This window comes from Peromyscus californicus, unplaced genomic scaffold (assembly GCF_007827085.1).
Source record: "Peromyscus californicus insignis strain IS unplaced genomic scaffold, ASM782708v3 Scaffold_21__1_contigs__length_65335640, whole genome shotgun sequence".
Classification (NCBI taxonomy): domain Eukaryota; kingdom Metazoa; phylum Chordata; class Mammalia; order Rodentia; family Cricetidae; genus Peromyscus; species Peromyscus californicus.
In genome coordinates, this window is record NW_026294514.1 from 42,768,132 (window position 1) to 42,784,338 (window position 16,207).

The window sequence follows — 16,207 nt, forward strand, 5'->3', positions numbered from 1 at the left end:
AGAGCCCATTCCCTATGGTATAATGCCTTACTCAGCCTTGATGCAAGGGGAAGGGCTAGGTCTGGCCCCAACGTGGTATGCCAGACTGTGTTGAGTGCCCAAGGGAGGCCTTACCCTCTATGAGGAGGGGATGAAGGTGAGATGGGGGTAGGCTGGGGAGAAGAGGAAGGAGCAGGAACAGGGGTTGGTATGTAAAAGGAAAGAAAAAAATTTAAATAAAAAATAATTATTTCAAAATTATTATTTACTAAAATAATGATGAAGTGAGTCAACTTCAAGAAGTTTCAGCTCTAACATGAAAATTCTGAGAAAGGATTCATGTCATTTACGCTGGCTTCTCTGAGGTACTGTGGTTAAATTACTCAGTACAGTGTAGGGACACAGTGAGTGTGCTGTGCTGTCCTGGGCTATTACCAATGTGGCCTGCTGTGCTATTACCACTGAATACAGAGTTTATTGTGATTAACATGTTTTCTTCCTGATGGAAATATTGAGCCTTTTCTTTTTCTCTTATGTAACCTCTTGGCAAAAATTCAGCTTCTTTTTCAGAAGTATTTTCTTCTGAAAGGAGGGACTAGATAGAATAGGAAGGGTCATCCTGCTGTAGAACAGACCAAAGCACAGGACCCCCAAGGCCTTAGAGCAATGCCGTTTACATTTCAAACTCATCCTTGGGCACACTTCCCATTTGCTTTCAACTCTGCGGCCTTCACAGAGACATTCTAAGGCCATGTGCCTTGCTGCATGCAGAATCTTGGCTCTATTTTAATCCCAGCTTTGGAAATGTACGTTAAACCATGCAGCCTCAAGCTTTTAATATATTGTCTGTTTCCTTGTAACAAGACCAATTCCTCATTTAAAAAAACAAAGAGAGAGAGTAGCAGAATGTAAATGTAACTGTTGGCTACTTCCTTTTAGCATCTAACCTTGATTCATTTCAAGTAACTCTAATCCTGACCTCACCGTAGTTCCGAGGACAAAAAAAAACCCTGTGTTGGGACGTTACTCTCGCAAATATAATGGTAATTTATTTAAAATTAGACAGGATATATGCACATATGTTGTTTCAATACAATGTAGAAAATATACTTTATATATCACCTCACTGTTTATATGTAGCACAGTTTTTGTATCTATTTATTTATATATCCAAGGACACTTAGATTCTTTCTGCATGGTGGCTATTGTGACTAGTGGAAGAGTGAGGAGAGGTTGCAGCAGTCCCTTTGATATGTTAATTTTACTTCTTTGAGCTACCTATCCAATAATGGGATTGCTTTATTTGTCAATTATACCTAAGAAGCAAGACGATAAATGAATGCCCAGTATTATTTCTTGCTGTTTTGTTTTGAGAGGGGTTTTATGTTAACCTCATTTAAGATGGCCTTGAACTTGCTTTTAAATATTGTTATTAATTCCTTGAGAATTTCATACAGCATATTTATCCCTTTCACCCCCGGCTCGTCTCCACAACTCCTCCCAAAGCCACCCCTCTCTTCCCTTGCACCCCAGCTTAAGTGCCCTCTCTCTCTGTTTTTTTTGTTTGTTTGTTTTTTAATCCACCAACTCCAGTTTGTGATGCCCACACACTCCTGAGTATGGAGCTCCATAGACCTTAAAGAAAACAGGCGTTATGCCCCAGAAGTCATCAACTCCTCAGTTAGGGCTGGAAGCCCAGCAGCCGCTTCCCTCTCCACGCTGGGAGTTGACTGTCTTGATCCTGTGTGGCTACTGTGAGTTCATGAGTGTGCCAGTCCTGTTATGTCCAGAAGACACTGTTTTGTTTGGGTCCTCCCTTCTGGTCATCCCTAAACTCTGCCCCCTCTTCTGTGCTGGACCCTGAACCTGGAGAAAGAGATGTGATGGAGACGTCCCATTGTGACTGAGCACTCCATTGACACTTTGACCAGTTATGAGTTTCTGGCACAGTCCACGGAACAAAGAAATGTCTCTAGTGACATCCGAATGCTACAGTAACTTATGGGTAGAGAGAAAGGGTGAAAAAAAAAATTGATGAGTAAGAGTAGTAAGTTCTCCCCTAGGTCCTGTCAGTTCTCCAACCATAGATTCTTGACTAGATTTACAATACCAAGCATGAGCTTCTTCCTATGGATCAGGATTTAAAATCAATTATAAAGTGGTTGGTTATCCCTATTACATTCATGTCCCAATAATATGCAGCTTTCCAAGAGCCAAGCTTCAAAATAATACATTGAATAATATATGAATAAATAATAATAAAATAATAATATGAATGATGTATGGATGCCCTGATTGACAGTGGCCACTTACTGGTAGTATCCCTCATAGGTCCCAGGTGGATATTCCATTCTAAGGGTGCTAAGTGCAGAAAGGCTAAGCATCTTCTCTTTGGGGCTGGGAGGGGTATAGATATCTATTTGTGCCTGGCACGCTTTGTGCATTTCCCTAAAAGTTCTAGAAGCTCCATACTACTGTAGCCACCTTTCTCGGCTCTACAAGTACAAACACTCTGTGTTCTTTTCACTGATACCAACAGATGTTACATGTGCGCATTCCATGTCTGTGGTGGCATGTGGAGGCGAGAGGTCAATGTCAAGTGTCTCCCTCAGCTGCTTTCTAGTCACCTTATTTATTTATGTATTTATTCATTCATTCATTCCTTCATTTGGAGACAGGGTCTCTCACCGGAACTGGAGCTAGCTCGCCACAAATCACCTAGACTGGCTGAGCAGCGGCTCCTCAGCACTGGAGTCACAGACGCATGCTGCCACACCTGGCTTTTGCACACATGCTAGAGATAAAGAAGATAAAAGGTCTTCATACTTGTTCAGCGAGCCATCCCTCCAGCTGCTTGTTTCCTTTTAATGCAGAAAGCCAGCCTCTTCGATAGTGTAGAAAATCCTATCATGGAAATTGAAAACTAGATGTGGTCACTTGTTCCAGCTGAGAGTTCATCAGAGCTGGGGTGAACAGCTGAGTCTTCTGGTCTGGGGCCACTCATCCCTTCCTCTCTCTCAGCCTAAAAGTAGGCTTCAGGCTCAGAACGTAGCCAGGGTGGAGCCTGCTGCTGCTGCTGATGCTTGCTTGTTTCCTATTTGTTTGTTCCTATTAACTTTACCTAGGTGTGTAAGCTTTAGAACAATATTAATATTCATTTATAAGCAAATCTATCACATACAATAATTAACTCATTTAATCAAAGTGAGGAAAGTGAGCGAGACATAAGGGAAATGGTAACACTGGGTATACCACTGAGTAGTATTTAGAAAGATGCTATGAATTGTGGTCAGCTGTTATTGTCAGCCTCTGGGGTTCTCTCCCCCTGCCTTCTACAGCCACCTGCATCTGCCAATTGGAAAGTATGTTGACCAGATGAAGTACAGTTTTGACAGTGTGTGTACAAATGGGTAATGCATTCTATCCAAGATATGTGGCAAGGCGATGCATCTGTTCAGTCAGGGTTCCCGAGGTGGGACTGCTCTGTCTCTACAGAATGGTCTTCCCAGCACACTGGCCCCTCTGCCTGCGCCAGCATCCTGCCCTGTACCCGTGAGGCTCTCGCTGTTGACTTGTCTAGCATCTCTTTCTCATGCATCAACTGTAGTGCCAAGACTTTGCTCACCAGAAGTGTCTGTGCAACTCAGAAGTAAAGGTGTCCTCAGCCTTCAACAAGGAAGGACATTTGGCTAAACTCAGTCAAGGAAAAGCTTCCTCGACCCTAGAAATAACGTTCAGCTGCAATTTTCAATAGAGCAGCTGTGGACCAGGGACACAGCCCCAAAGAACACTGCTAAACATTAAAAAGGATCCACATTGGACTTTCTGACAGTAAACTGAAATGCAATTATTTTCCACTAAACTGAAAAGGTGTTTCTGAACTTTCTACATCTTAAACATAATTCTTCTTTGTAAATTTCTGTCTTTAATCACCTTGGCTTGGGTATTACAGGAAGAGCAGGGAACTGTGCTGAGAAATTTTATAAATTAATACATGTCAAAAGAGAGCCACAAATTGCATATTAAAAAATTCCTTTTTTCTGCCACATTTATTCATCCCCAAGCCTGTCATCTCTTAAAGTGTGTGCTTGAGCTTTTCAGTCATATTTGACAGAACTTGCATGTACTCTGATTTCTGAGGTGAGAACTTTTTAAAAGTCACCGCTTTCTAAGAAGTCACCCTTAAAGGTGGGTGTTTCTTTTGTGTTTTGTTGTAGTTACTAACAGATCAGCAAGCACAAAACAACTACCCCAGGAGCGGGGGGGGGGGGGGGGGGGGGGGCAGGGTAGCTCTCTAGTGAGCATGCACTTAGCGTGGTAAGACCCTGGATTCAATCCCTAACATCAGAAAGAAAGGGGAAACATCATCTTGCTTCCTCGTGCCATGTAGAACCAGTGAAGGAAAGAGATTAAGCCACTGGAGGGACTGGGGGATGGAAAGGGTCCTCAGAGAGGTGGTAACAAAATTCAGCAACAGAGTCAGCAAAGATGCCTTGTCATTGGATCTCAAGCTTTAACACTAGAACGGGGGCTGGCAGCCTTGCTTGAATGCTTACTGCATGCTGCACTGCTTGAGCACTTACTGCATGCACACATTATACAGACTGATAGCTATGGGAAGGAGACTGCCAGGGTTGAAGTGCCAGGGAGCCTGGAATGTTTTAAGGAACTCACTGTGAAACAAGCGTATGGACCACAGGGCAGCAAAGAGACTAGTCCGGGGGCTTCTGCAGTAGTCAATGAAAGATAAATAGGGACTGGCTTTTTCCAGCTGCTCTCAGGCCAGGAGCATCTGGCACTTTCCACAGAAGCATCCATTTGCTCTCTGGGGGTTTCCAGGTTACCTTTCGCCAAGGAGGTGCTTTTGATCATTATGGAAGGGTTGGGTGCCTCTAGATCAGGCTCACCGACAGCCCTTTGGAGTCAGGTGCAGAGAGGGAGGAAATTGCAGTTCTGAGCAGTGCTAATAACCCACACCCCAGGGCTATCTGTATCTCAGGGGAAATGAAAACAGCCTTTCCGCAGGCTGGGTAGTAATCCTGGAAGGAGGACTTCAGCCTGATGCGACCTCCAGAAATTGTAAAACCTTTGGCTCCGATCCTTTCTCGGCTACCTCACAAACAGAGCAGCCTTTCCCTTCGTGTCCTTGCCTGGTGGCCCCATGATATCAGTGCTTTGACACCTTCCAATTAGAGCGGTCTCCTTGGGGTTGCCAGGGTAATGCAGCGAGGACAGGGATGGATCCAGGTTCCAGAATCTCTGAAAAATGGATCCATCACTCTGACCTACAGCATAATCAAGAGAGAGTCAGGGACTGACCGAAGTTCAACTTGAAAAAGTCAACTTCGACTTGAGCATCACTTGAGGGATATACACACTGCTCTGAATCCCTGCCTGTCCAGCCTCTGGCTTAGACCCGTCCTCACTCTGTGAGAAGCAGCAGAGACACTGTCAAGGAGGACTGGACTATAGGTACCACCTCTGGCTGCTGAAAAGCCCTCATTGATAAGCCTCATTGAAAAACCCCTTTGGGAGCAGGTTCTGGGGAGCCAGGGCTCCTCAGATTCCAAACTGAGAGTTTCCTCACAGATTCAGGCAGCAAGAAGAGCCTTCAAATCTGAGGGAAGCGCCTCAAAAGAGGGGCTACAGAGCGCCGCCTTTTTTCTAAGGTGCCTTTTAAAGAAATGCTTTCTTTTAGAGAAAGCCTTGGCCATCCCTGAGCTCTCCCCTCTGCCTTTATAATCAACACTGCGCCAGAGTCCGCCCCAGTTCTGTAGACACCGCCCCCTCCTGGAGAAGCCACAGTGTGCGCACAGCTCCGCTGTCAGGAGTCCTCATCTTTGCCCCCATCCCTCGTTTACTAAGGAGTTTGTGTTCATGTGCCGGTGAGCTGGTTGTGTTTCCTTCTCCCTTTGCACTTGATCGGTGGTTTTCCCATGTTTTTCCGGCTTGGGTACACTTGAGGGATAGGTTACATCATTAACAGGAGGTGTGACCACTGCAGGGATTCTGAACGGGGCAAATGTAAACAGAAAGATTTGAGTGTGCTTCAGATAGCCAACAAGGATGTATCTCCAAAGAGAACCGTGACTTTGCTATGAATGTCACATTGCTTTCACTCAGGGTGACATTCAACAGCACAAGGAACATGTCCTGAAGGCCAGCCAGACACAGAGCGACTCGTTCTGGCCACAGAAGCTCCATAGTTTGTTATAGGTTACAAGGCAATGTTGGGTAGAGGAAGACTGTCATAGGCAGAGCACCACCCAGGTCCTCATCCTCCGGACACTCCAAGTAGGACAGTTCTGCATGGTTCCTAATTGGATTAAGCTGTAACTTTTACAAGGCCATTGAATTGCTAAGAGCTTAGCAACTTCTTTAAAAGACACAATGGTTGTACGCACGTTGACTTTGGTTTTCGTAGACAGCACCGCACAAATGGCTCTAGATTCTTGTTCTCACCCGTTTCCACCTCTTCTGCCCTTGAAGTGCCCTATGCTTTGATTGCTTTTGTCTGGGACATTGCAGAAGGACAGTGCCAAGGCCACTGCAACCACAGGGCATGACCTTCAGGGCCCCTTTCTGTCCGCACTCCACTTTGTGGCCGTTCAGGCAGAGTTAGCTATCTCCCGTTGCTTTACTGCTCTAGCAATAAACTGTTTATACGGACCCAGTAAAATGCAATGCTTGGAAGAACCAGAAGAGAAATATGGGCAGGAAACAAAGAAAGTTCAGAGACTCTGCATGCCCCGATGGCTTCACCTTCCTCCTTCCAGGGTGATGATTTCAATAGTTTTAACGTGCACAATTTTATTCATAAGAGAAAGGGAGGAAAAATTCCATTTCAGAAGCTTCTAAAACACTTGACCCCACACTGCCCGAGAACGCTCTGTCGTTCTGTACGGCCTTGACCCGCAATCCCATTCATTCTAGTGGCTTTTCTGTTGAATAGGGTTTTCTTCCTCTTTTTTTTTTTTTTTTAATATCTGAGAGCTGTGGCATTTTTAACAGACTGCATCATTTTGGAGTAACGTTCTCTCGAGGTGGGCCACTGAGATGTGTAATTATATCCTGTGGGAAATGACAGTGGCATGAGGGGTGTGGGAGGAGGTTATTGAATCACAGAAACACGTTCCCTATTCAGAAAAATATGACAGTGTGCAGGATGTTCAATTTCCTCCTGCCCCGTGACCGTGGCGAGCACAGCGTCCAAAAGCAGAGAAGTCATTGGTATTCACCGGAGCCTGCCTGGTTTTGTTTTTTATTGTTTCAGAAACTTATTACTCTTTCAGAGCGGTTCCCAGGTTTGCTGCCTTTTTCTTGGTATATAAGGAGCTATGGTAGTCAGAGGAAGCACTTTAATTACATTTTAAGTAGAATAAAAGCATGAGTATATTTATGAAAATTCTAACAGAAGGTGCAGTGAGACCATTAACTTAAATCCCCAAAATGCATAAAGTAGGTTTTTTGTAATGGAAAAAAAAACATAGTGCATTGAATTGTACCTGCATATTAAAAACGTGCCCTAAACACATAACGCCTACCTGTGCGTGTTGTAGCTGAAACTCCTCCTGGAAAGCGTGTCCTGGGGATGTGAGGCTTTACTCTCTCCTCGGCTTGTCCTTAAGTTGATGCTCCAGAGATGCAAGTCACCCATCAAATAATCATCTTCACACTGTCCCTCAGATGTCCCTTCTGCTCTCTCTCATTGGGCCATTTCCCCCTGATCATCTGTGTTTTGATTAAATTTGATTTTAATGAACTTACAAATAATTCTTTCAAGCGGAAAAACATGAGGTGGGAGATGGGGAAGAACTAAGGTTCGCACTTAAGCTTGAACATGACAGAGGCATCTCAGGAGAGGAAAGGAACATGAGCCACCACATGTTCATGAAACCTGAGTCCTTTGAGGGGTCTTGGCCTTGGCACTGGGAGGATTCAAAGGTTGGTTGGCTGTACTTTCAATGGGTTTGATAAAGCTATTCAAAAGAACCATCTAGAAAGATACAGCATAAATTATGTAGTGTTTATTCCCCCAAGAATATTAGTTCAAGGTTGAATTCTAATCAAAGCTTCAATCTCTGTTATTTAAAGGAAATTGTATATCTTTGACCTCTTAAAATATTTTTTTTAAAAAAGAGCTTAAAAACCTCTTTATTCTTGCTCAGAGAAAAAGTGCATGATGTAAGTCTTATAAAGCAAGTCAATTTATTAAGAGAGATGTAAAAACCAACACTAGGTTTTTTAATATAACCAATTTCAGTAATGAATATAGCCAATCTATTGACTAGCAACCTGTTGACAATCAATCTATTGATAGCAGTGAGTGTCCCAGGTACTTGATACCCTACTGTGTATTCTACTTGTTGGTAACTTTACTAGTAATGATCCACGTCGTGGTGTGCGAACACAAAACAAAGCCAAACCAAAAGAAATGGATCGAAAGCATTGTCAGAAGCCTACGTCTCTCGGGGGAAGAAAGAATGAATGATCCTGCTATGTATGACATTGCACTTTTCTTTGGGCATGGCCACCGAGTAGCTGCAATGCAGTTGCACGGTGCTAATAAACTGGGTTCTTGTCTCTGAGAATTTGAAACCAAGAGAACCTTGGGTGCTGTGTGATGAGTAACCCTGGGTGCTGTGTGATGAGTACTCTTCACTGTCAACTTGACTGGATTTACAAATCATCTATGAGATTGGCAGGTCCCTTCCAGAAAGCATTAAGGAGGTAGAGAAACCCGCCCTGAATAGAAACGACACCATTTCTTTGTCTGAAGACCTGAACAAAATAAAACAGTGGAAAGGACAAAGCTCAATGTCAGTGTTCTCTGCTCTCTGTGCTCTCTCTACCAAGAAAGAAGGAACTCCCTCTGCCCTGAGTTCCTGCCACCATGCCCTTCTACCCAAGTGGAAGGCAAGCAGCTGTGGCTGGACCCTCTGAAACTGAGCCAAATAGTCATTTCTCCCTGAAGTCATCCCTGTCAGGTGCATGAATTCATAGCAATGAAGTCTGTAATTAACACAGGCTCTGACTGTGAGGGACCCATGTCATACTACAGCTCCGCAGAGCACCCATTACTGTTGAAGCTCTAGCTAGTTTCACATCCGAACTTAAAATCTCCGCTTACCTTGGGTACTGCTTCAGGCATATGAAGAAATGTAAAATCTAAAAATAAAGGCTCTTAGATATTTTATAGAATATATTCTAATAAAAAATCCTAATTTCTGAAACTGGTTTTGTCTTAGTACAGATTTCCAATTTAAAAATTTTGCACACAACCTCTTTAGCAAAAGTCAGCGGAAGCCAGTACCACCAGTCCTGCAAGCTCTCTTCCTCCCTCGGCCCCCATGCATCTATTATTTATTCCCAAGGCAATGATGAGGAGGTCTGATCTAAATGATGTATTTGCATGGAGAGTTTACCCATACAATTGGAACAGAATAATTGCTGAAGGTCCAAGATGCAATCACTGCTTTAATAAGGAGTCACCAAGTGGTGGCGTGGAGGTGATGGCCACCCCATCATCTTCTCAGAGCACTCTTTATTTGGTTCTGTGTTGGCTTTTCTGTTAGAGTGAGTCACACTCGGCATTCCCTGCAGAGGCAGTTGAGTGGCTCAAGACAAAAGCCCCGCCTCATGCATCATAGAAGAAAACACCTGTTTTATAATAAGCAGCCAAAAATAGGACAAAATTTCCTTGATACATCTTTAAATCTTTATTACTTTTTAAACTTTTAGTGTGTATGTGTGGGGGGGTGTGTGTGACAGGCCACGTGTAGAAGTTAGAGGTCAGATCATTGGAGTAAGTTCTCCATTCCCACAGTATGGAATCGAACTCAGGTCAGTAGCCTTGGCTTCAAGCACCTTCATCTGCTGAGCCATCTTGCTGGCCCTTTAATATTTTCCTCATTAGATGCAAGGAGATGCGAACTAGATATGGAAATTAGCCGTATACTTTTAGGTAGAAACAGTATTGCCTCTCCCTCTAAAGTCACTGTCAGAGCGGAATGGTTCACAAAGAGCAGGGGTTAAGAGAACGCATTGCTCCTTCCTACCTATACCCCAGTGAGGCTCAGCTGAGATGCCGAACTCATTCATCTGAGTCTAGCTGATGCCCACCTTGGTAAGAGCTCAGAGATGACAGCTCGTGAGCCCCGTCCAAATTAAAACATTCCAGGGTGCTGAAATGGAACGAGATTGGTTATTTTCCCATTTGCTGATTGATGTCTGTCCTGATCACCAATTAAATGGAAACAGTGCGGTCAAGTAACTGCTATTAAGGGTAAGGGCTCTCTCTCAGAAGTCCTGTGATTACCACATACCCAGCTGCAAGGGGAGCGCCAGACCTCACGGGACCTCTGCTTGTCAGGACTGAGACAGGCTGTCTGTGCCTTTGCGAAGCTGCACCTCTTGGTGACCCCATAAACTGCAGCAGGGATCCACCGGAAGATGTCAGAGCCCGCTCAAAGTCAGTTCTCTTCCTCCATCTTCCTAGAGAATAATAAGGAAAAAAACCCAGAACTTTTTAGATGAGTAGAAAAGGCAGGGGAAGTGAAATTGGTAATTAAATCGTGACATACTCAAAGTAGAATTACATTGTTAGAAGTCAAATAATAGTTATTACTCAAACTGTGAAATAATTGTCATTCACAGAATAACAAAGACACTTTCCAAACGAGAATATTTGACTTCAAAAATCCCTGGAGCTATTTTTAAATGCGTATTATAGGGCAGAGGAGAGTTAACGCGATGTAGCTTGTCATGGGTTATGTGCTTATAATCTCCTGGTTATATTGTGGTCTTGTTCCAGGTGGAATTATCTGGTGAGTTTTTACCTGTGTCTTATTGTCTCACTTTATCAATAACGTGAAAATATTTCATTTTCACTTATCCTGTTTCTTCAGGTACTTTATTCTTCAACCAGTAATATGTGACTATCACTTCAATTGTTCATACACAGAACCTCTAATCTTTGTCTTTCCTTAAGGGTTCTTTGAAAATTCATTTTTAATTTTATATGTATGAGTGTTTTGCCTGCATGCATGTACCCACACAGGCCAGAGAAGAGCATCAGATCCATTGACGCGCTAGTTACAGATGGTTGTGAGCACTTAGGTGGGTGCTGGAAACCAAACCCAGGTCCTCTGCAAGAGCAGCAAGTGCTTGTTAACCACTGATTGGTCTCTCCAGCCACTCTCCAAGATTTTTAAATATTTTTTCAAAAGTAGAATGTCTTTTATGATCATGGCTCAGGGACCATAGATGAAGATAGGCAATTTACTACTTGGTTCTTATGTTGGTGGTATGATGCTTTTCTTCCTTCATCCTATGAAGTTGGTGGCTTCTGCTGGTTTGTGCCATGCTGATGATAAGGTTTAAAATCTGGGAGTTGGACAGAGCTATGATCAGGTTCTTTTCCAGGCTGTTTGTTGTGAGAACTCAGCTAGATTATAGGAGCAAGACTTGACATAGTATGAAAAATGGGGAGGGCACAGTTGTATCTGAATGAAATCTGTGAAGTGTATACAGGTGGTGCTGTGTTCCAGTATTATTTGCTCCTCAGAGGTCCGTGGTTGGAAGTTTGGACTTTATTGTGCTCAGGTTTTGTTTCTGGAGCCTTTAAGAAGTGGAGCCTGCCAGGCGGTGGTGGCGCACGCCTTTAATCCCAGCACTCGGGAGGCAGAGGCAGGTGGATCTTTGTGAGTTCAAGGCCAGCCTGGTCTACAGAGCAAGATCCAGGAAAGGTGCAAAGCTACACAGAGAAACCCTGTTTCGAGAAAAAAAAAAAAAAGTGGAGCCTGATGACAGATTCTTAGGTCAAGTAGAAGAAGACCTCTGAAGGGATTGTGGAGCCCCAGTCTCTCAGCCCCCTGTTCCACTCTGACTCCCCCACCCCCACTACCAATGTGCTCCTAACATGTTGCCATCTACCACCAGAGGCCAAGCAAACAGGGCTACCTGATCTTGAGTGTGAATTGACAAGTCTCTCTCTCTCTCTCTCTCTCTCTCTCTCTCTCGGGTATGTCATCCAAATTATGGAAAATGAACTAATACAGACAGGTTTCCCAAGTCTTAGAACACTTTTTTTTATATCAAAGCAATTACGTGCTATCACAAAGCGGTGCCGGCCATCATTCATTCAAGTAAATATTTATTGAATGCAAGCCGTGAGGGCATAAGCTCCAGGTCAGCAGAACTGCTGACCACGCAGTCCCCTCTCAGATTCCAGCGTGATGACAGACAGGCATAGAGCGTGCTGAGCGCTGGCCATTGTCCACATGCTGTATGCCAGGCAGGCAGGCCCATAACTGCTTGAGCCCTCTCTCAACTATGCTGGGGACCACATGGTTATCTGTGACAATGACAAGAAACGAGCTTTTCTCAACTTCCACGTTGCCGTGTCCCACCTGTAGACTTGAGGACATAAGGGGAAATGCTGTGGGCACTAATGTGGGAATGAAGGCCCGGATCAATCTTGCCACTTGCTCACTCATAGCAAAAGGTATTCTCATTACAAATGCCATAGGAAAACCTACTGTGACCATTGAAACCCCCAGGCATAGTACATCCAGGTAAAATTCAGAATATACCATAGGAATTTAATCTTGAAGTCATGAAGGTTTAGTTTTCCTACTTTCCCATTCTAGTCCAAAATAACATTCCTTTGATTATCAGGGAGAAAAAAAAATGCCTTCATATGTCTTAAAAAAGAGTAGTGAAAACTTACAAGGAAGAAATTTGGGAAAATGTTTTTTTTTTTTTTTTCTTCATCGAATATTCCAGTATAGTACTGTTCAAATAAACTGTGGGTTTCCTCTTTATCTTCTCTCTCTGGGAGATGCTAGCCAATGCAAACCAACACTTGGCAAGAGCCACACAAAATATCCCCAAAATAAAATAGCTTCATTCTTGTGACTATTGCCTGCTTGACCATTGGCCCACATTTTAAGGACACCCCCCCTCCCACGAAGACCCCTCTGCTCACTACATGCAATTGTCATGCTTAGTGTCACTTCCTCTTTCTTCCAGAGCTTCTTTGAAGGACAGTCTGCACCATGGGACTCGGCTAAGAAAGATGAGAACAGAATGAAGAACAGATATGGAAACATCATTGCATGTAAGCAGCGGCGGCGGCGGTGCTATGCCCCTCACGGGATTGGCCACTAGGCTCATGCAGTGAGAATTTACTGTGCAATTACTGCCTTCTTCTCTGCTGCAAGAGCTGGTGTTAAGGCTCGTGCTAAGCGAAGGAAAAATCGTCCATGACCCTAGCTACATCAGTGCAAACCTCGCTGAGGACCTGGTTTTACTTTTAGATTTAAGGTTTAGATAATGCAGGTACTGTTACGACACTGAGGAAGAAAAGGCATTTTGGAAGGAGTAAACATCCCAGACTTAATGTTTCCCAACTGCTGCATGAGAATGAATAGAAGTAATGGCTCACAGCAGGCTGCATGCCCAGAGCTCTGCACACATTGGTGCATTAATCCTCTGGACACTGGGTTAGGTAGGTCAGTAATAGCCCCATTTTAAGGGCAGGAAAGCGAAACTCGGAAGTTAAATGATAGTCTCCGTATCACAATACTCATTAGCAAAAGGGCTAGGATTATATCTCAGAAATTCCCAGTGCCTGTGAAACTGAGCACTGCCATCCATAATGCCTCAGACAGCTTTTAAATCGAGCCCAACCTCATTAATGTTCCGTAACCATGCCGAGACGCATAGTAGATTGATGAGGCTCCTTCTCCCAGAGCTCAGACCATCCATCCTCTGCATTCAACTGCTCCAAGTCATATAGGATGGCATCAAGGTGCTGATGGGCCCACTGTGGTCACCTCACAGAATCCAGGCTATTTAGGAAGGAGCAGAAACTAACAAGAGCCTGGGCCTGGGAGCATCTCGCTCATCATGTCATGTTACTTAGAGAAGAACAAACTTGGAGGGTACAGGAATTTCAAGGGAGCTGTGTATTTGTTTTATTGATTGTGAAAGTACAGCTAAATTCTACTTGCCTGCCTGAACATTCCTTGGCTTGACAGTGCAGTTTCTATGGTAACAACGCCCCAGACATTTCCTGTGCTTTTGAAAGTCTTCTCATCCATTCAAGTCACAGGTTCCTGAGTCCTTGGAATGTGGCTGTTATGACTGAGAAACTGGATTTTTTTTTTTTGACTTCTGTTTCGTTTTCATTATTTTGAATTTAAATGGAGCATGAGACTAGTGGCTGTTGTACTGGACAGTTCTCTTAGTTACTTTTCTATTGTCTTGACAAAACACCGTGACCAAGGCAATTTATAAAAGAAAGCATGCAATTTGGGGCTCACGGTTCAAGAGGGTTAGAGTCTGTGACCATCATAATGGGGAGCATGGCAGCAGGTGGGCAGGGATGGCACTGGAGCAGTAGCTGAGAACTTTTATCCTTATCAGCAAGTAGACGGCAGAGAGAGACAGAGAGACAGAGAGACAGAGAGACAGAGAGAGACAGAGACAGAGAGACAGAGACAGAGAGAGACAGAAACTAGGATGGTATGGGCTTTTGAAACATCAATGCCCACCCCCACCCCCCAGTGACACACCTCCTAATCCTTCCCAAACAGTTCCAGCAACTGGGGCCCAAGTATTCAAACATGGCCCTATGGGGGCCGTGCTCATTCAAACCACCACAATACAGGTTGTTGATATGTTTTAGACAGAGAAAAGAGTAGGGCTTACCCAGAACACAAAGGGTTCCAGCCAAGCCTTGCCTTCCCTTTGGATACAGACAAAGGCAAACTACTGGATTTTCAAGGATAGGAATGTTGAATTTGTGTGCTTTATTGGCTGGTTTTTAAAACTCACCATGGTTGCTTAGGGCTTCATGGCTGTGTCACTGTCATTTGTGGGCAGGAAATGTGCCCTGAGGTCTGGAGTCTGACTTGCCCTTGGTGAAGTGAGTTGGCCCTCTGGGACACCTGATGAGTGTTGAACACCAACAGTGTAGAGATCATAACATCAGCTGTTGTTTCTGCCTCTGGACAGAGTCAGCAAGCAGAGGGCAGGTGACCGTGGTCTTACTTAACTCCGTATTCACTTCTGTATTAACGGAAGGAAAATGGGCCTTCCTGGCCCACACGCGCCCTCCCAGTTACGGTCTCTGAGATCCACTGGAGCCTTGTCTTGTGGGCGAATCCAGATTTCTCTCACGGCTCACAAGACCCTTGCCAAGAGTCTCTCCCCTTCATATTAAAGTCCCAATGAGGCATTCTTTCCCACACTAAGTGACAGAGTCCATGCCATGTCATCTATGTCCTTGTTCTGGGAATTCCGAAGGCCATGCCGTGTTAAAGGGAGTTTGGGGCAGTGGTGCTCCAAGCCTGCTTCTCCATGAGGTTTGGTTTAATGCTTGTCTTGTGGGTTACTTGTGAAACACTTTGAAGGGAGGGTGTGTGCAGAGGTGTGTTTGAGTGCACATACATGTGGGGGTGGGTATGCATAGATACAAGGAGGGCTGTGAGAGTCCTGTTGTGTCCTTCTCAACCTCGTTCCCTTAAAACAAGATCTGTCACTGAGCTCACAGCTGGGCTGGTGGCCAGCAAGCCCTTGCTCTGTCTCTTCCCCCGATAGCGCTAAGGCGACAGGTGAGGTACAGCCATACCTGGCTTTTTACATGGGTCCTGGGGACTTGAACAGCAGACGCTCTTACACACTGAACTACCTCCCCAGACAGAGAAATATTTTCAAATATTGAGGGGCACATGTCTGAGGTTGAGCGTCTTTACTCTGGAAATCTGACATCCAGAATCTGGGCCTTTTTGAGCACGAGAAGATGCCACAAGTGGGAAATTTCCATAGCGTGAAATTATTCCACAGCAGGATATTTTTTTAAATTATATAAAAATACCTTGGGTCCGTACATACAGGGTGGGTGAGAGACATAAATGAAATTTACCATAGGCTTGGGTACTCTCCCCAAGAGATCTTGTGAATATGTGTGGGGTGTGTATGTGTGTCTGTATGTGTCTTTGTGTGTACATACATATACATGTATGTATGTATATATGTATGTGTATGTGTGTATTTATTTATTCATGAGGTATTCCAGAACCCCAAAATACCCATTTCTGGTTCTGAGCACTTGTTACTGGGGATATGTTAACCTGTGAAAGCTAGCATTTACTACATTGCACACCACTCAACAGTTTACACAGATGTAACTTGTTTACTCTCTGTAAGGACACCGTGAGAT

General features: G+C 44.2%; 1 protein-coding gene across 11 annotated transcripts in view; it reads left to right on the plus strand.

The window, feature by feature from the left end:
- Ptprm (protein tyrosine phosphatase receptor type M) overlaps positions 1-16,207 on the plus strand; it is a 715,625-nt gene that overhangs the window by 605,532 nt on the left and 93,886 nt on the right. For all 11 annotated transcript variants that reach the window (XM_052750180.1, XM_052750177.1, XM_052750181.1 and 8 more), the window contains one exon: positions 13,012-13,099. In XM_052750180.1, the coding sequence (XP_052606140.1) occupies positions 13,012-13,099 (88 nt within the window). The remainder of the gene's footprint in view (positions 1-13,011; positions 13,100-16,207) is intronic.